The sequence below is a fragment of the Moschus berezovskii genome, chromosome 13, assembly GCF_049115385.1.
Source record: "Moschus berezovskii isolate FMDL1 chromosome 13, NW_MosBer_1.0, whole genome shotgun sequence".
Lineage (NCBI taxonomy): Eukaryota > Metazoa > Chordata > Mammalia > Artiodactyla > Moschidae > Moschus > Moschus berezovskii.
Window position 1 is genome coordinate 75,192,765 of NC_142472.1, and position 17,213 is coordinate 75,209,977.

At 40.0% G+C, this 17,213-nt stretch overlaps 1 protein-coding gene across 1 annotated transcript in view; it reads left to right on the forward strand.

Moving 5' to 3' along the window:
- The window catches only part of VWA8 (von Willebrand factor A domain containing 8), a 399,072-nt gene that overhangs the window by 47,034 nt on the left and 334,825 nt on the right, over positions 1–17,213 (forward strand). Inside the window, exons 4-5 of the mRNA XM_055426030.2 lie at positions 1,284–1,394; positions 12,268–12,435. Coding sequence (XP_055282005.1) covers positions 1,284–1,394; positions 12,268–12,435 — 279 coding nt within the window. The remainder of the gene's footprint in view (positions 1–1,283; positions 1,395–12,267; positions 12,436–17,213) is intronic.

Sequence of the window (17,213 nt, forward strand, 5' to 3'; positions counted from 1 at the left end):
TAGGTGTACATTTTCTCTTTTTAAAAGCTTCCCCTTCTTTCCACATAAAACTTAAGGGTACACAGGAACAGGCACATTTTAAAAGACTAAGTGGCAATAATGTTTTTTTTATCAACATCACTTGGAGATAAGGTCAATTAAAAAAAAATCCCATGGGAAGAAAAATCGCCTTTCACCATTAATGGCATACTCATTCAGCTTTTTTCTTTGTACTCCTCCAGTAAATTAATTTGTTCTTCCTGTTTAATAAAAACATATTACATGCCTTATTGGATTGGAGAATGTCATTGTTTTTAATTCAGCATTGTAAAACCAAGGATAATGTTAACAACTTTCTATCCCTTGTTGTTACATACAAGGAAAAAGGAATTTAGGGATAGATTATACTTTGGCCACATCATGCGACGAGTTGACTCACTGGAAAAGACTCTGATGCTGGGAGGGATTGGGGGCGGGAGGAGAAGGGGACGACAGAGAATGAGATGGCTGGATGGCATCACCGACTCTGTGGACATGAGTTTGGGTGAGCTCTGGGAGTTGGTGACGGACAGGGAGGCCTGGCGTGCTGTGATTCATGGGGTCGCAAAGAGTCATACACGACTGAGCAACTGAACTGAACTGAATTATTCTAAGAGAAACGGATTCTGGGTGGTTTCTTCTTCAAACCAAATGGTTTTTTTTCTGTGTAAAATACTACCTCCATACCCCCTTCCGCCTTTTCATCTTTCTTCTCCTTTTCCCTTCCTAATTAGTTCTGTATTGTCTCTTTTTTTGTTGAACCAGTTATTGATATTTACCTTATTTTCACACTTGTTAAATCTTAACAAATACATGGTAGGTAATCATTGGTTTATAGAGTAAATTAATTTAAAGCACCCTTAAAAAAAAGATGAACATTATTTACAGAGATGACTGTCATTTATGTGAAAACCAAGTAATAGCTAAATTATTACTCTTGATATTTGAAAAGAATTCTATAGGAGATATGAAGATTTGTAAGGTCACATTTTGATTATTATTGCCTAAGTAGTCAGTAATTAAGCTATAGATTATTGAGTACAGGAAAAGTTCTGAGAAGAGATACGTATTTTGATTAATGTTCAATTTATTACATTTTTCTTAAAGCTGAGGCTCACAAGGCTTTCACCTAGAATTACATTTATTAATAAAATGCTCTTCTGTAGAGTGACATTGTCAGAATACCTGCCTCCAAAGCATATGTTGGGAACTTGATTTTATATTGGAAACTTGATTTTGTCTTGGGACCATTTCACTCTCTTCAGGAGCTGACCAAGAGGGAGGTTGAATACATTGCCTTGTCAAGAGACACCACCGAAAGCGACCTCAAACAGCGGCGAGAGATCCGGGCGGGCACGGCTTTTTACATCGACCAGGCAAGTGCTTATCACACTGCAACATGTGACCGTTCACTCCCGGGCTTTAAGAAACTGATTTTTAAAGTAGAAAAAGAATAGCGCACGTACTAGCGAAAGACACATGTACCATGCCCTCTCTTGACCGATTTAATTTAGGTTTTTGGTTTCCCTGTTCTTGGAAATGCCTTGTTAGTTTAGTACGAAATAAGAAGCTGTAGTTGAAACAAGTGGTTCTAAAATGTTAACTAAAGATTCATATGCTGATTTCTTAATTTCCAGTTGCTTCCTCTTAACTGCCTATAAAAATTTGAGTTTTCAAAAAAAACGAATTGAGATTTCAATATAGCGAATTCTCTAGCACATTTACTAAAATATTCTCAATCTAAAGGTGAAGTACATAAAGGTATATTAAGCATAGTAGACTGAACTGAACTGAAAATTAGATTCATAATTCCAGGAACTACAGCTTTTTGAAGAGAATTCTTAGATGCAGGTTATCAATTAAAATAATGTTTTTTGAATATTATATTGAAGCTTGTGGGTGCATGCATACTCAGTCATGTATAAATGCTATATACATGTATGGTAGTATTCTATACTTTCATGTTTTTTCTTTTTTATTAATCCAACTGATTATGATAAGCATCAGCTGTTTACGATGCTGTAATACATTGGCACCTTCAGAGTCTGTGATGAAGATATAAGGATGTTATTCCTTTCTCTAAGTTGCTTCAGACTGTCTATTGAGATTTTATCTGAGTTTCATATTTTTTTTCTTCTCTCTCACTTCCTGGCAGTTAATATTCCTTATTGTTTGTTCATTACCAGATCCTGTCAGTTCCTTGCTTAAAGCAGTTTGGTTCTGTCACACCCAAAATGAAATCCAGACCTTTGAACATGGCCACCACACTCTACAGGAACCAACCTTGTCAACCTCTTCTTTCTTCTTTCTCTTGCTTGCTAGAGTCCAGCCACAGTGACCTTGCCCTCTTAAAAATAGACCAAGTTCTTTCCAGCCCCAGAACCTTTGTACTTGTTATTTCCTCTGCTTGGAATGACCTTCTCCCAGATCTGTATATTCCTGCCACCTCATCATTCTGATGATAAACTCTCAGAACACTCTATAATCACTCATCACACTTAAACCCTTTCTGCATGAACCCTGTTGTGATATATATAAGGTAATCTTCAGAGCACCTATCGCTCTCTGAATTTGCCTAATTAATTTCCTTGTTTTCATGTTTATTGTCTGTCTTCGGCACTAGAATGTAACTATTTTGCTTATCTCTGGCACCTAAAAACAGTTGTGGTGGTTTACTCACTAAGTTCTGTCTGACTCTTTGTGACTCCATGGTCTGTGTGTAGCCTGCCATGCTCCACAGTCATGGGATTTCCCGGGCAAGAATACTGGAGTGGGCTGTCATTTTCTCCTCCAGTAGTCTTCCTGACCCAGGGGTCGACCCACGTCTCCTTTATTGCCAGGCAGATTCTTTACACTAGTAACACCTTGGAAGCCCATCATGCCTATGTTCATATCTATTTAATCTCGTATAGTAATTTTTACAGATTGCTACAAATTTTTACAAATATACCATGCATATAAAGTTTTACAGGTTGCTTTTCTTAAAACTTGATTTTTTTCAGGAGCATTTTCCTGTGACAAAAATATGACTTTTAGTGTCTTTACAGTATTTCATCAAATAGATGTGACATTATTTATTTAACATTCCCATTTTATCTACATTTCCATATTATTGATCATTCAGGTTTTGCCTAAGTTTTCACTGTTATAAATTTCACTGTTACATAATTATTATATAACTGTTATAATTTCACTGTTATAAATAACTCTAGGTGAATATCTCTCCATTTAGATCTTATTATCTTGGATGATTTTTTTAAACTTGAATGCTGGAAGTATAATTAAAGGGTATAGACATTTTCAAGAGTCTTGATATACATATGTCACAAAATTGCTTTCTAGAAAAGCTTTTCCAACTCATGCTGTCATCCGTATGCACTGAGTAATTATCTCATGGATTCTTGTCAATATTGAGTATTTCCATGTATGTACTTTGCCAAATCGATAGTCCTTAATTTGTTTTAAGAAGTACTAACTAGGTTAAATCATTTTTATTTTTATTGGTTACTGTTTCTGTAAGATGTCAATAAACTGAGTGGATATGGAAAAGGAAATACTGATGAAATAAGTTACGATATGCCAAGAAAATGTTGATGTTTACACCGTGTTTATTTATGTAAATACATTATAGTATGTTATAATACTCACTTGTTAATGTGAAGGTAACAAACATTTTTAAAGCAAATGCTTTGCTGAACGGATTATAGGAACTTTTTGAAAAGAAAAATAGGCTAAAGAACAGAAATATGAAAATTTATATGGCTGATATTATAACACTTATGGAGAAATAGAGTTTAACATTTTTTACTACCACATTAACTTTCATTTGTCTTAGAAGATAAAATAATCCCCAAAAGTTGATGTTTTTGATATTCTAACCCTTCAAAAACCTATTACTCTCCTTTTTTTTTCTTACTTGTTGACATTCTTTTCATTAATTCTGTTGATTGTCCGGTGACTCTAAAGAGCTGGAGAGGAAGACTTAAGTCATTATACATTGCTTGCATTTCTCAAATATTACAAATAACTTGTGATTAGGTTTTTATGTCTGGGTGATGGGAGACACTCTATATAGCCATAACTGGGGGAGTAGAAAGTCAGGATGGGGAACTTCAAATGATTTTTTTACCTTTTTCTAAACCATCAACTCATCACATTAGACTCTTGTTACTTTGACACGATAATGTCAAGTTCCTTAATATACAATATATATATTTCGTGTTACATATAAAATGTACTTTAAACAATTACATAATATTTTAGTGTATTCTCCTCTGTTTCGAATAATTCTTGATTCTTTTATTAGTAGAAAAAGTAAGGATTTAATACTCTCCTTTCAGTTCAGTTCAGTTCAGTTGCTCAGTTGTGTTCGACTCTTTGCGACCCCATGAATCACAGCACGCCAGAGCTCCCTGTCCATCACCAATTCCCAGAGTTCACTCAAACTCATGTCCATCGAGTCGGTGATGCCATCCAGCCATCTCATTCTCTGTCGTCCCCTTCTCCTCCCACCCCCAACCTTTCCCAGCATCAGAGTCTTTTCCAGTGAGTCAACTCGTCGCATGAGGTGGCCAAAGTATTGGAGTTTCAGCTTTAGCATCAGTCCTTCCAATGAACACCCAGGATGGATCTCCTTTAGGATGGACTGGTTGGATCTCCTTGCAGTCCAAGGGACTCTCAAGAGTCTTCTCCAACACCACAGTTCAAAAGCATCAATTCTTCGGCGATCAGCTTTCTTCACAGTCCAACTCTTACATCCATACATGACCACGGGAAAAACCATAGCCTTGACTAGACAGACCTTGGTTGGCAAAGTAATGTCTCTGCTTTTTAATATGCTATCTAGGTTGGTCATAATTTTCCTTCCAAGGAGTAAGCGTCTTTTAATTTCCTGGCTGCAGTCAGCATCCGCAGTGATTTTGGAGCCCAAAAAAATAAAGTCTGACACTGTTTCCACTGTTTCCCCATCTATTTCCCATGAAGTGATGGGACCAGATGTCATGATCTTCGTTTTCTGAATGTTGAGCTTCAAGCCATCCTTTTCACTCTCCTCTTTCACTTTCATCAAGAGGCTTTTGAGTTCCTCTTCACTTTCTGCCATACGGGTGGTGTCATCTGCATATCTGAGGTTATTGATATTTCTCCCGGCAATCTTGATTCCAGCTTGTGCTTCTTCCAGCCCAGCGTTCCTCATGATGTACTCTGCATATAAGTTAAGTTAGCAGGGTGACAATATACAACCTTGACGTACTCCTTTTCCTATTTGGAACCAGTCTGTTGTTCCATGTCCAGTTGTAACTGTTGCTTCCTGACCTGCATACAGGTTTCTCAAGAGGCAGGTCAGGTGGTCTGGTATTCCCATCTCTTTCAGAATGTTCCACAGTTTATTGCCTTTAATACACTGCTTAAATGTTACAGGTCACAAAAGTAACTTGTAATACATTGAATAACAGTGCTAGTGATAAAAAAATGAGATATTTATCTTGTATAATTGCCATTTACTTATTTTATTAAATAAGGGAAAACAGTTGCTTGCTTTTTGAGAATGACTGAATTCTGGTACCTGCTCCAAATCCTTTGCAACCGTCTTGTTCTCGTCTTGTCTGATGTGCAGTCGTGTCTGACTCTTTGCGACCCCATGGACTGTAGCCCACCAGGCTGCTCTGTCCTGATTGTCACTTGCACAGTTGGAGAAGGTTTGTGTTTACTCTGACCTCTGTATTAGTCAGAACTCAGGCCTTGGCCTCTTACCCTATTGCCATCTTGCTCAGGCCAACTGTTATCTATGTGTATGTTAACTGTTGGACAGATTTATTTAAATTCAGTTAAGAAGAATCAAGGGAGATAAAAATAACTTTCATTGAGGAGACCGCTGTTGTGCTAGGCACTTTTTATATGACTGCATTTAATCCTCAAAACATCCTTAGGATGGAGTTGGCTTGCACACCTTATAGGTGAAGTAAGGGTCTTACCAGTTGTATGATAAAGAAAGCAGCGGTAGAATTTGAACCAGGATTTTCCCAGTTCTTAAGTTTAGCTTCTTTCTCTCATATGCTACTTCTCTTAAAAAAAAACAGTGATGATCATGAAGATGCTGCTGCTGCTGATGTTGATAATGACAGTGACAGCAACTACTACAGGATAATAGTATTTGTAATAATAACAGCTAATTTTTTTTTTTTAAAGAAAGTAACATGAATTTTTTTTAAGGTTTGTTTATTTATTTATTTTGGTTGGGTTTTCATTACTGCATGCAGAATTTCTCTAGTTTCAGAGAGCACGGCCTACTCTTGGTTGCAAGTACGTGGTCTTCTCGTTGCGGTCGCTTCTCTTGTTGGGGCGCATGGGCTGTGGTGTGCACAGGCTTCAGTAGTTGTGGTGCATGGGCTCTGTTGCTCTGTGGCATGTGGGATCCTCCCAGACCAGGGATCAAACCGGTGTCTCTTGCATGCCAAGACATATTCTTAACCACTGGACCACCAGGGAAGCCCCATAAAAAAATTTTTTTTTCAGGTTTGCTGTGTGTCAGAGGTTATCTTCCTTAATCTTTATCATAATCTATGAGATAAGCACCATCACTAGTATAGCTTTAGAGAGAAATGAAGGCTTAAGAGTTACAGGAGTAACCTTAATCATCCACAGCAGGTGGTAGAGCAACCAAAAATCAATCTGATCCTATTTTGATCATTAAAGAAGTTGAAACAGAAATTTTTTTTCCCTTTGAATTCCTCAGTGACATTACACTGAGGAATTTTGAGTAGCCATTTTTGAGTGTCTGAAGCTCTTTAGAATCTATTTTCATTAGATCATGGCTATATTAATAATAGTTGATATTTTAATAGGCTTGACAGCTTTAAATTTTTTTCTAGTACTGCTTTGATTCATAAATAGTGACATTGTACAGCACCCCTTGAGGATATTCTCATTTAGTAAATGAGGACACAGACATCCAGATTAATTGTTTGCCTCAGGTCGTTCATCAAATCAGAAGCAAATCTAGAACAGGGCTTAGACAGTTTTTGATTTTAGGTCATGCAGCTGCTTTTATCTTGAAATATTTTGCGTCCATGTACTAGGTTGTTAAAGCTGCTATATGGGATGGTTTTGTCCAGAAGGATATTTATGTATTTTTTTCTGATTTCTATTTGAGAAATTAGGTCTCTGGAAATTCAACAGCTTGAAGGACAGGAAGAGATCCTTATGGGTGATCTTGATCTAATTTCTACACTGAGGAATGATCACCAGTATTCATTCCATGTAAAATATATATATATGCTGTTCCATTCTGTATTTTTTAAAAAATGATTAGAAAAGTTATACCACAATTATTTTATTTTAAAATCTGTATAGAAAAATTTTGAAATATATAGACTGACTCTCATGCTGACAGTTAAACTTGTTCAGTTCTGTTTTCATATCAAGTGTAAGCATAGATAAGTATTATTCTTATATATAAAAATTCTTTCTAAACTTAGAAAACAACATCTTTTAACTGAATGGTTACATTTTTATTCCATAAACACTAGAAGCCTGCTGTGAGCCAGTTTTGCACCAATGTGACAAAGAACCGAGTTCTCACCCCTTAAAGGCCTGAGAATCCTACTCAGAAGGTGACACAGGTGCATGAGAAAGTGGAAGTGGCTCAGTCATGTCTGACTCTGCGACCCCATGGACTGTACCCTGGCAGGCTCCTCTGTCCATAGGAATTCCCCACTGGAGTGTGGAAACCGACCTGGTACATATTCATAGATGGTAAATCACAGGGTGGGTCAGAGGATTGAACTGGGGTCTCCTGCATTACAGGCAGGTTTTTTACCATTTGATCCACCGAGGAAGCTGCCTTTTCACATTTTTTCCCTTCAAATCACAAGAGAGAGTCAATGGAAGAGGATTGAAGGGAAGGAGAACACGATGATCAAGAAAAAGCTTGATTTGTGGCATTTCAATTTTTGGTGTTTTCATGTGAGCAGTTTCAGTAAAATGAGGGTGATGGAAGCTTATTAGAGGCAGTCAGTATGTAGACTATTTTCAAGAGGCTTGAAAATAAGAAATTCCCTGGCAGTCCAGTAGTTAGGACTTGGTGCTTTTCACTGCTGAGGGCCGGGGAACAAAGATCACACCAGCTGCCTGGCGCGGCTAAAAGCAAGCAGGAAAGCAAACAAAAAAGAAGCTTGTAAATAAAGGAGAAGAAAATGAGGGTATATTAAGAGGCTCAGAAGACTGTAGACTTTCTTGAAGTACAGACGTATGTGTAGAAGAGAAGGAATGTGAAAATGCAAATAAGATATGGTATAGTTGATGGAGGGCTTCCTGGGTGGTGCCAGTGGTAGAGAACCTGCCTGCCAGAGCAGGAGATTCAAGAGAAGGAGGTTTGATCCCTGAGTTGGAGGAGGAAATGGCAGCCCACTCCAGTATTCTTGCCTGAAACGTTCCGTGGACTAAGAGGAGCCTGGTGGACTCCTTAGTCCACGGGGTCACAGAGAGTCAGACACAACTGAAGGAGAGAGAGAGCTGGTGGAAGATTTTGGAGGAGGGGAGAGAGAAGTCCGCTGAGCTCCGATACAGAGCTAGCCTTGGGAACGGAGGAGCAGTGACACCTAGGCAGAGACAGAGCTGCTCCTCCTCATCCTATGAATATGCCCAAGTATTTGCATCGTTAAAAAAAATGACTTCTGCTACACTCTCCCCAGCTCCACCTCCCATTATAGTACCAGATGGCTCCCTTGTCGTCTTCATGGCCAGTTATTTTGTAGAATGTTGCTAAGTATGGTTTGTTTGATGTTTCCTCCTGATTTGATCAAGATCATGCATATTTTAAAAACATAGCAGTGCAATAGAAGAGATGGGGCCTTTGGGCGAGCTTCATATAAGAAGTTTAGTGCTTGAAATTGATATAGCTCATTGCATGCTTCAGGCCTGTCTGACTCTTTGCAACTCGGTAGTAGCTCGCCAGGCTCCTCTGTCCGTGGGGATTCTCCAGGCAAGAGTACTGGAGTGGGTTGCTATGCCCACCTCTAGGGGATCTTCCTGACCCAGGGATTGAACCTTCCTCTCTTACGTCTCCTGCATTGGCAGGCAGGCATTTTACTGCTGGTGCCACCTGGGGAGCCTGATGCATCTCATTACTGTATATTAACTGAGGACTTGGTTAAGGTTGTATCTGCCAGGTTCATTCACTGTTGTATTATTTTTTCCCTTTGTTACTTAAAAATACCTTGTGAGGGGAGATAATTTTGAGTTTTTGCAAATATCCTGTTTTTCATCATACTCTTAGCCACTAATTTTACCATTCATTGATTCTGGCTTCGGCAGTTATTACTGCAGTGTGTGCCAACTTGTGACTGTGTTTGTATCATTGTTTCAGAGTTAGAGATTCTTAACTTGAGGTCTCTGTTGTATACAGATAGCTGTGTGGATTTTACTCTGGAGAAGAGGTGCGGCACTTACCAGGTTTTCAAGAGGCCTTTTTCCATCTATTACTACTTTTTCAAGTTACTATCACAGCACCTACCTCCACAAAGAGTCGGGCACCACTAAAGCGACTCAGTCCACACCTCCATTAGGGTGGATGAAAGGATTCCTTTGTGCTTTCCTTCTGATCTCTCTATAGCTTATTCTACCTTCCCTCTGGAAAGGTGCAGTGCATAACTGATCGAAGTCTCCTGGAGTAAATAAAAGCAGCTCTGCTGTGTCTGTTGTTGTCCTGTGTCGTCAAGACTTTGTCTTTGTGGACCTGCAGTTGGGAAACAACTAAATTTTGATTTACATATTTCTAGTTTTGTCTCTGACAACATGTGTTTTCATCTCTGTGAAGTGTTTAAAAGTTAAACACAGTATTTAGTGTGTTTTATAACTAAGATTGATAAAAAGTTTATTAGCTTCTTAAATACAATGTTGACACAAGTTGTGATAACTTAATTTCTTTATTTTTTTTTTTAGATTGAGATGTAGCTGAGTTTCTTTTTATTAGGAGCTGTGTTTTCTTGGAGTAAATAGATTCTTATGAAAGAAAGCTTTATTGAGACCTTAGCTGAAACATGAATTTTTATAAGAAGTAGTTTATCTGTTATTTTTAATGTTCTGGAAGCCATTTGTATGGATTTGCCCTTTTATCAACTAGCAAAAATAAGATTCTTTTTTTTCTTTTTTGGTTCTTTAGGAGCTACTAAGTCACTTCTGTTCATGCATTTTAAAAAATAAAGCTGCTACCACAAGATGGTCAGATTTATTCATGATTTGATCTTACTTTTAAAATAGGATGAGTCTTAATTGTAGTTTTCATAGAAGTTAATTTTTTATGATAGTACATAGACATTTGAAATAAATTCTGTAATACAATGCAAAATTCAGCAGCTTATTAAAAGGAGACTTGATTAAGCAGTACCTGTTTTTTGGAAGTCAGTGCTTTGCTATTTGAGAATTATTTTGGATATTTAGTCTCTTAAAAAAACAGAGATAGTCTTTTTCCTCCCTTCATCTGAAGGATTGTTTGGAGACTGGTTTTTCAGATTGGTTGAGGGCTAATTACTATAGGGAAAATTAAATTTTAAGCAAAAGGGATCAGTATAGAACACATTTTTCTAGTTAAGCAGTGTGGTATGTTTAAGCATGCTGCTGCTGCTGCTGCTAAGTCACTTCAGTCATGTCCGACTCTGTGTGACCCCATAGACGGAAGCCCACCAGGCTCCCCTGTCCCTGGGATTCTCCAGGCAAGAACACTGGAGTGGTTTGCCATTGCCTTCTCCAATGTTTAAGCATAGGGGAAATCATAACCAGTTCAGTGTTGCAAAAATATCATGTGTCAGGCAACTGGTATCAGAGGAAGTATTGGAACAATAAATGCCGTATAATGATAGACATAAACACTACATTAAGGAGCTTGGACTTAGTAAGTAGAAGATCTGAGAGGTAAGAATGTCCTGAACTAGAGGAGTGGTAGAGGGGATGAATTCCAGAAATACTAAAGAAGTGCATCATCAGGACGCAGTGATAAATTGGATGTAGGAGGTGAGATAGGAATCTAGGACCTGTCATAGGAAAATGGTGCTCACACTGTAAATAGATAAGAGAAAGAGAATATTTGGAGGAAAATCTGATGTGTTCAGTATTGTACATTAGAGCCTGAGGTGCTTCTAGAGTCTGGTTGGAGACATTCATGTAATAGGACTATATGATGGCACTTGGGGGAGCCTGAGGTTGAGAATGGTTAGCATACCAGTGGTGGTTGCAACTGTGTGATTAAGTATGATGCTCAGACCAGACCCTTTAGAGTAAGAGCTTGGGTTAAAGATGTAATTCTGGCAACTTACATGGGATGGGCAAGCAGAAAAGAGAAAGTTTGTTTTTGTTTTTTTAAAAGAAAATATAGTGCCATAAAGATAAAAAACAGAGACTTTTAAGGAGAGAGTGATAATGTAAATTTCTCAGCATTAATCCTAATCATATTGTTCAGTACACAGCAGAAGTGTCATTGAGGTTTTCTTTTTTTTAAAAAAACCAGATTTTCAAGGATTTTGACCAAAAAATAGATTTTTCTATCTTGTTCAGCATCTATCAGTTAAAGAAGGATTTTTTACTTTCCCCATGTGTTTAGTACTTTACTTTTTTTTAAATCATATTTTTCCTGTTTCTTTCCATTTGGAATCTACTTTATTTCCTTTTTTTCTCTATTTCTTAAACTTGGAAAACTAGGAGTATGATTATGGTCAGTCTGCTATAGCCCAGTGGAAAACCTGACTCTTTTTCTGTTTTGGTAAATCTGCGATGTTGTCAGCGTGGAACACGACACTAAATCTGAATCCATTGTGATGGTGACTCATTTAAAACCTTACGGTCTCTGCGTGTTCTCACCTAGTTTATCTGATCTCTATAAGAATCTTGATAGAGCAGGTTGTAATCTTCATTTTTTGTTTCTAGTTAAGCAGTCTGCTTCCTTGATTGCATTATTGATCCAAAAATAGCTCTTAGTTTTCTGTTTCATTGGGGATATATCTAAAGTGTTTCAGCTGAAATGAGCCTTAGAGACCACTGCTTCTAATCTTTTCATTTTACAAATGGGGAAACAGGCCTCAAGAGAGAAAAATCACTTGGTCAAGATCCTGTTGGTGGAATAGGCAAAACCAAGATCTGGAGCCCAGCTTTTCGGACTCTGGTCCCTATGATAAAGGCCTGGCTTCATCTGCACTACTGAGCAAGTATAGTCGGGCATGCTCTACCATGTTTGATGCTGCTTCTGTCTTTTGGAATCAGTGTGCAGTTCGTGCAGCCACAGAAGGCAGAACACTCATCCTGGAAGGCTTGGAAAAGGCGGAGAGGAATGTTCTGCCAGTTTTGAACAACTTGCTGGAGAACAGGGAGATGCAGCTTGAGGACGGACGCTTCCTGATGTCTGCCGAGCGTTACGACAAACTTCTCCAGGTAAGAAAAGAAACACGTCACCGCTGCGTCTGAGCTGTGAGCCGCGGGCCGTGCCGTCTGTGGTACAGGGCGTGATCGTATGACAACAAGGACAGTTGGAGGGCAGCTGTCTTGGGCAGCTGGCTGAAGCCAGTTGCACGTTTGCAGCTTTGTGTGGCTCTTCTGTTTGCAGACCATGTGAGAGGACTTCCCAGAGTTTACTTTGTCTCTCTAATCACTATTTTTCTGTTTTTTTTCTTCTTTTAATTCTTTCCTTTCCCCTTCCTCTTTCCTTCTCTTCCTTCCCTCAACAAGCCTACTAGCTTCTAGACTGTGCTAGGCCCCAGGAAGACAGAGTTGCATAACATCCACTTGTTGGTTCAAGAAGCTCGAAGTCCAGTAGATATGGACAGAAACGAACGAAATATTTAAAGATACCTCTGAAGGTCCAAGCTACCGGGATCTCATGCCTGAGCTGTTCTAAGAGCTTTGTCTCTGGACCCGCTGCTTCCCTCCTGGCTCCCCCAGGGCAGGCAGTGATCAGTTTAAAACACAAGGCAGAACAGGTCATTCCTCTGCTGTAAACGTCTAATGCCTTCCTGTTCTACTCAGAATAAAATCTAGAGTCCTTACAGTGGAATAGAGGATATCTGGTGATCTGAGCCATCCCTGCCCCTTTGACCTTACCTCCTTCTTTCCTTCTGCCCTTGCATTCCACTCCACCTGCCAGCATGCTCTTTACCATTAACTACCTGAAATGCATTCTCCTGTCTCATCAGTGCTTTGCACAGGCACCTTGCTCTCCAGAGTGGTTTTCTCCCAGACATCTGCCAGACTCATTGCTTGACCTCTTTGAAGCCTTTGCTCAAATGTAACGCAGGCACGCCTTTTTACATTGCACTTTGCTCTAGTGTTGCTTTGCAGATATGGCGTTACTTACAAATCGAGGGTTGGGGCAGCTCTGCATCAGACAAACCAATGGGCACCATTTCTTTAACAAAGGTCGCTCACTTCATGTCTCTGGGTTGCATTTGGTAATTCTAACCACATTTCAAGCTTTCTCATTGGCATTTGTTACGGTAATTTGTGATCACTGATCTTTGATGTGCAGTTATTTTGGTGTTCCTCAAACCAAACCCATATAAGATGGTGAACCTCATCAATAAATGTGTGTGTTCTGACTGCTCCACACATCAGCTGCTCATCCTCCAATCTCTGTCCCTCTTTGCAGGCCTCCCTGTTCCCTAAGACATAACAGCAGCATTGAAATTAGGCCAGTTAATAATCCTACAGTGGCCTCTAAGTGTTCAGGTGAAAGGAGAAGTCACTTGTCTCTCAAGTTAAGTCACAAGCTGGAAATGATTATGCTTACTGAGGAAGGCATGTTGAAACCTGAGATACACCAAAAACTAGACTTCTTACGCCAAACCGTTAGCCAGGGTTTTTATGCAAAGGAAAAGTTATTGCAGGAAAGTAAAAATGCTACTCCAGTGAACACGCCAATGGAAAGAAAGAGAAACAGCCCTATTTGACTGGAGAAAGATGCAGTAGTCTGGATAGAAGATGAAACCAGCCACAGCATTCCCTTAAGTCGATGCCTAAACCAGAGCAAGGCCCTGACTCTGTCTGAGAAAGGGGAGGAAGCTGAAGTTAGCAGAGGTGGGTTCCTGAGGTTTAAGGAAAGAAGCCGTGTCCATAACTTCAAAGTGCAAGGTGAAGCCCGAGTGCTGATGTAGAGACTGTCGTCAGTTATCCATAAGATCAGTAATGAAGGTGGCTCCACCGAGCTCAGAGTTTCTATGTAGATGAAACAGCCTTCTAGTGGAAGAAGATGCCATCTAGAACTTTTATAGCTAGAGAGGAGAAGTCGATGTCGGTGTTCAGAGCTCCAAAGGCCAGGCTGACTCTCTTGTTAGGGGCTAATGCAGCTGGTGACTGTAAGTGGAAGCTAGTGTTCCTTTGCCATTTTGAAAATCGTAGGCCCTCTAAGAATTACGTTGCATCCACGGAGAGTCGGACATGACTGAGTGACTGGACTGAACTGGACTGAATCTACCTGGGCCCCACAGATGGAAGAACAAAGCCTGGATGACAGCAGATCTGTTCACAGCATGGTTTATTGTTAAGCTCACTGTTGAGACCTACTTCTCAGAAAAAAAAATAGCTTTTAGAATATCACTGTTCATAGATAATGCTCCTGGTTGTCCAAGAGCTCCGATGGAGACGTACAATGAAATTCATCTTCACAGCATTTGGTCTGCAGCCCATGTGTCAAGGAGTAAATTCAACTTTCAAGTCTTATTTTTAAGAAATGCATTTTGTAAGGCTCTAGCTGCCACAGTAACTCCTCTGACAGATTTGGGCAAAGTAAATTGAAAACCTTCTGGAAAGGATTTGCTGTTACAGATGCCACATTAAGGAGACACTTATGGTTCATAGTGAACCTGACATAGTGAACACAGCTGAGTGGATGAACTGACTGATGGTTCATAGGAAGAGCTCAAAATATCAAGATTAATAGGAAACTGGAAGGGGCCTTCCCTGACAGTCCAGAGGCTGGGACTTCGCACTCCCAGGGCAAGGGGTGTGGGTTTGATCCCTGGTCGGGGAACTGGATCCCCTGTGCCGTAACTGGGGATTCTGCATGTCACAAGTAAATGATCCCACATGCTGCAGCTAAGACCCAGTGCAGCCAGATGAACGAATGAATGAATACATAAATATTTTTCAAAAGAAGAAAGTGGAAAACTCCCAGTAGTTTGATTAAAAAAACAGCAACTTGATTCCAATTCTCATGGATGACTTTGAGAGGGTCAGGACCTCAGGGAAAGAAGTACTGCAGACATGATAGAAAGAGCAAGAAAACCAGAATTAGAAGTAGACCCTAAAGATGTGACTCAATTGTTGCAGTCTTAGGATAAAACTTTTAACAGATGAGGAGTTGCTGCTTATGGATGAACAAAGAAAATGGTTTCTTGAGATGAAGTCTACTCCTGGTGAAGATGCCTTGAAAGTTGTTGAAATGATAACATAGGATATAGAATTTCAAACATAAACCTAGTTGATGAAGCTGAAGCAGAGTTTGAGAGGATTGGCTCCATATTGGAAAGTTCTGTTGTGGGTAAAATACTGTCAAACAGCATCTCATGCTATGGAGAGGTTGTTCATGAAAGGGTCAATTGACGCAGCAGACTTCATTGTGGCCTTTTGTTGCTGCTCAGTCACTGAGTTGTGTCTGACTCTGCAGTCCCATGGACTGCAGTTTGCCAGGCTCCCCTGTCCTTCATCATCTCCTGGAGCTTGCTCAAACTCATGTCTATCGAGTCGGTGATGCCATCCAACCATCTCATCTTCTGTTGTCCCCTTCTCCTCCTGCCTTCAATCTTTCCCAGCATCAGGGTCTTTTCTAATGAGTTGGCTGTTCGCATCAGGTGACCAAAGTATTGGAGCTTCAGCTTCAGCATCAGTCCTTCCAATGAATATTCAGGGTTGATTTTTTTTAGGATGGACTGGTTGTATCTCCTTGTAGTCCAAGGGACTCTTAAGAGTCTTCTCCAGCACCACAGTTCAAAAGCATCAGTTCTTTGGTGCTAAGCCTTCTTTATGGTCCAGCACTCACATCCATATGTGACTGTTGGAAAAACTGTAGCTTTGACTAGACAGATCTTTGTTGGCCAAGGGTTTTAGGGAATTGCCACAGCCACCCCCACCTTCAGCAACCACTCTCCTAATCAGTCAGCAGCCATCAACATTTAGACAAGACCCTCTACTAGCAAAAAAGCTACTATTCACTGATGTCTCAGAAGATGGTTAGCATTTGTTAGTAATAAAGTGTTTTTAAGTTAAGGTATGTGCATTTTTAGATGTAATGCTATTGCATGCTTAATAGACTACAGTGTAGTGTAAACATAACTTTTGTATGAACTGGAGAACCAGGGGATCTGTGTGTCTCACTTCATGGCAGTGTGTGCTTTATTGTGGTAGTCTGGAACTGCACCTGCAACACCTCGAGTCCCGCCTGTATTATCAGGGAAGACTGCCCTCACCTGTTTATTAAATACTGCAACATATCTTCTGCCCCCATCTCCCTTACTCTGCTCTGTTTTCTTCCAGAGTCATCTAATATCCTACTCAATTTTCTTACTTATGGTTTTAGTTCGTTGTCTGCCTCCCTCTGTGTGTGTGTGTGTGTGTTAAGTCACTTCAGTCATGTCCAATTTGGTGCAGTCCCAGGGACTGTAGCCAGCTAGGCTCCTCTGTCCATGGGATTCTCCAGTCAAGAATACTGGAGTGGGTTGCCATGCCCTTCTCCTGGGGATCTTCCCGACCCAGGGGTCCAACCTGGGTCTTCTGCACTGCAGGCAGATTCTTTGCCCTCTGCTTCCATCTACTAGATTATAACTTTCAGCAGGTCAGGAATTTTGTCATTGTTATTATCTCAAGCTTCAGAACAATGCCTGGCACATGGTAGGTGCTCAATGACTCTGTTAACAATTAAGTGTAATGAAGTCTTTAAATGTTGTGTTACAAGAAGGTATAAAGAGGGCAACAGCACGGGACCGGGGTGGTGGGGATGGGGGTGGCTCTTCAAAGGCTGAAGAACAGTGAAGAGCTGTTGGGAGGGTTAGGCTGAGAAGGAAGAAAACAGGGCCAGTTACTTTCACAGGCATGATCACACTTAACTTTCATAACAGCTGTAATAATATCGGTGGAATTATTTCCTCTTTACAGATGAGAAAACTGAGACTCAGAGGGTATAATAACAGGCTTTTGGTCACTTAGCTATGATGTGCCCTGGA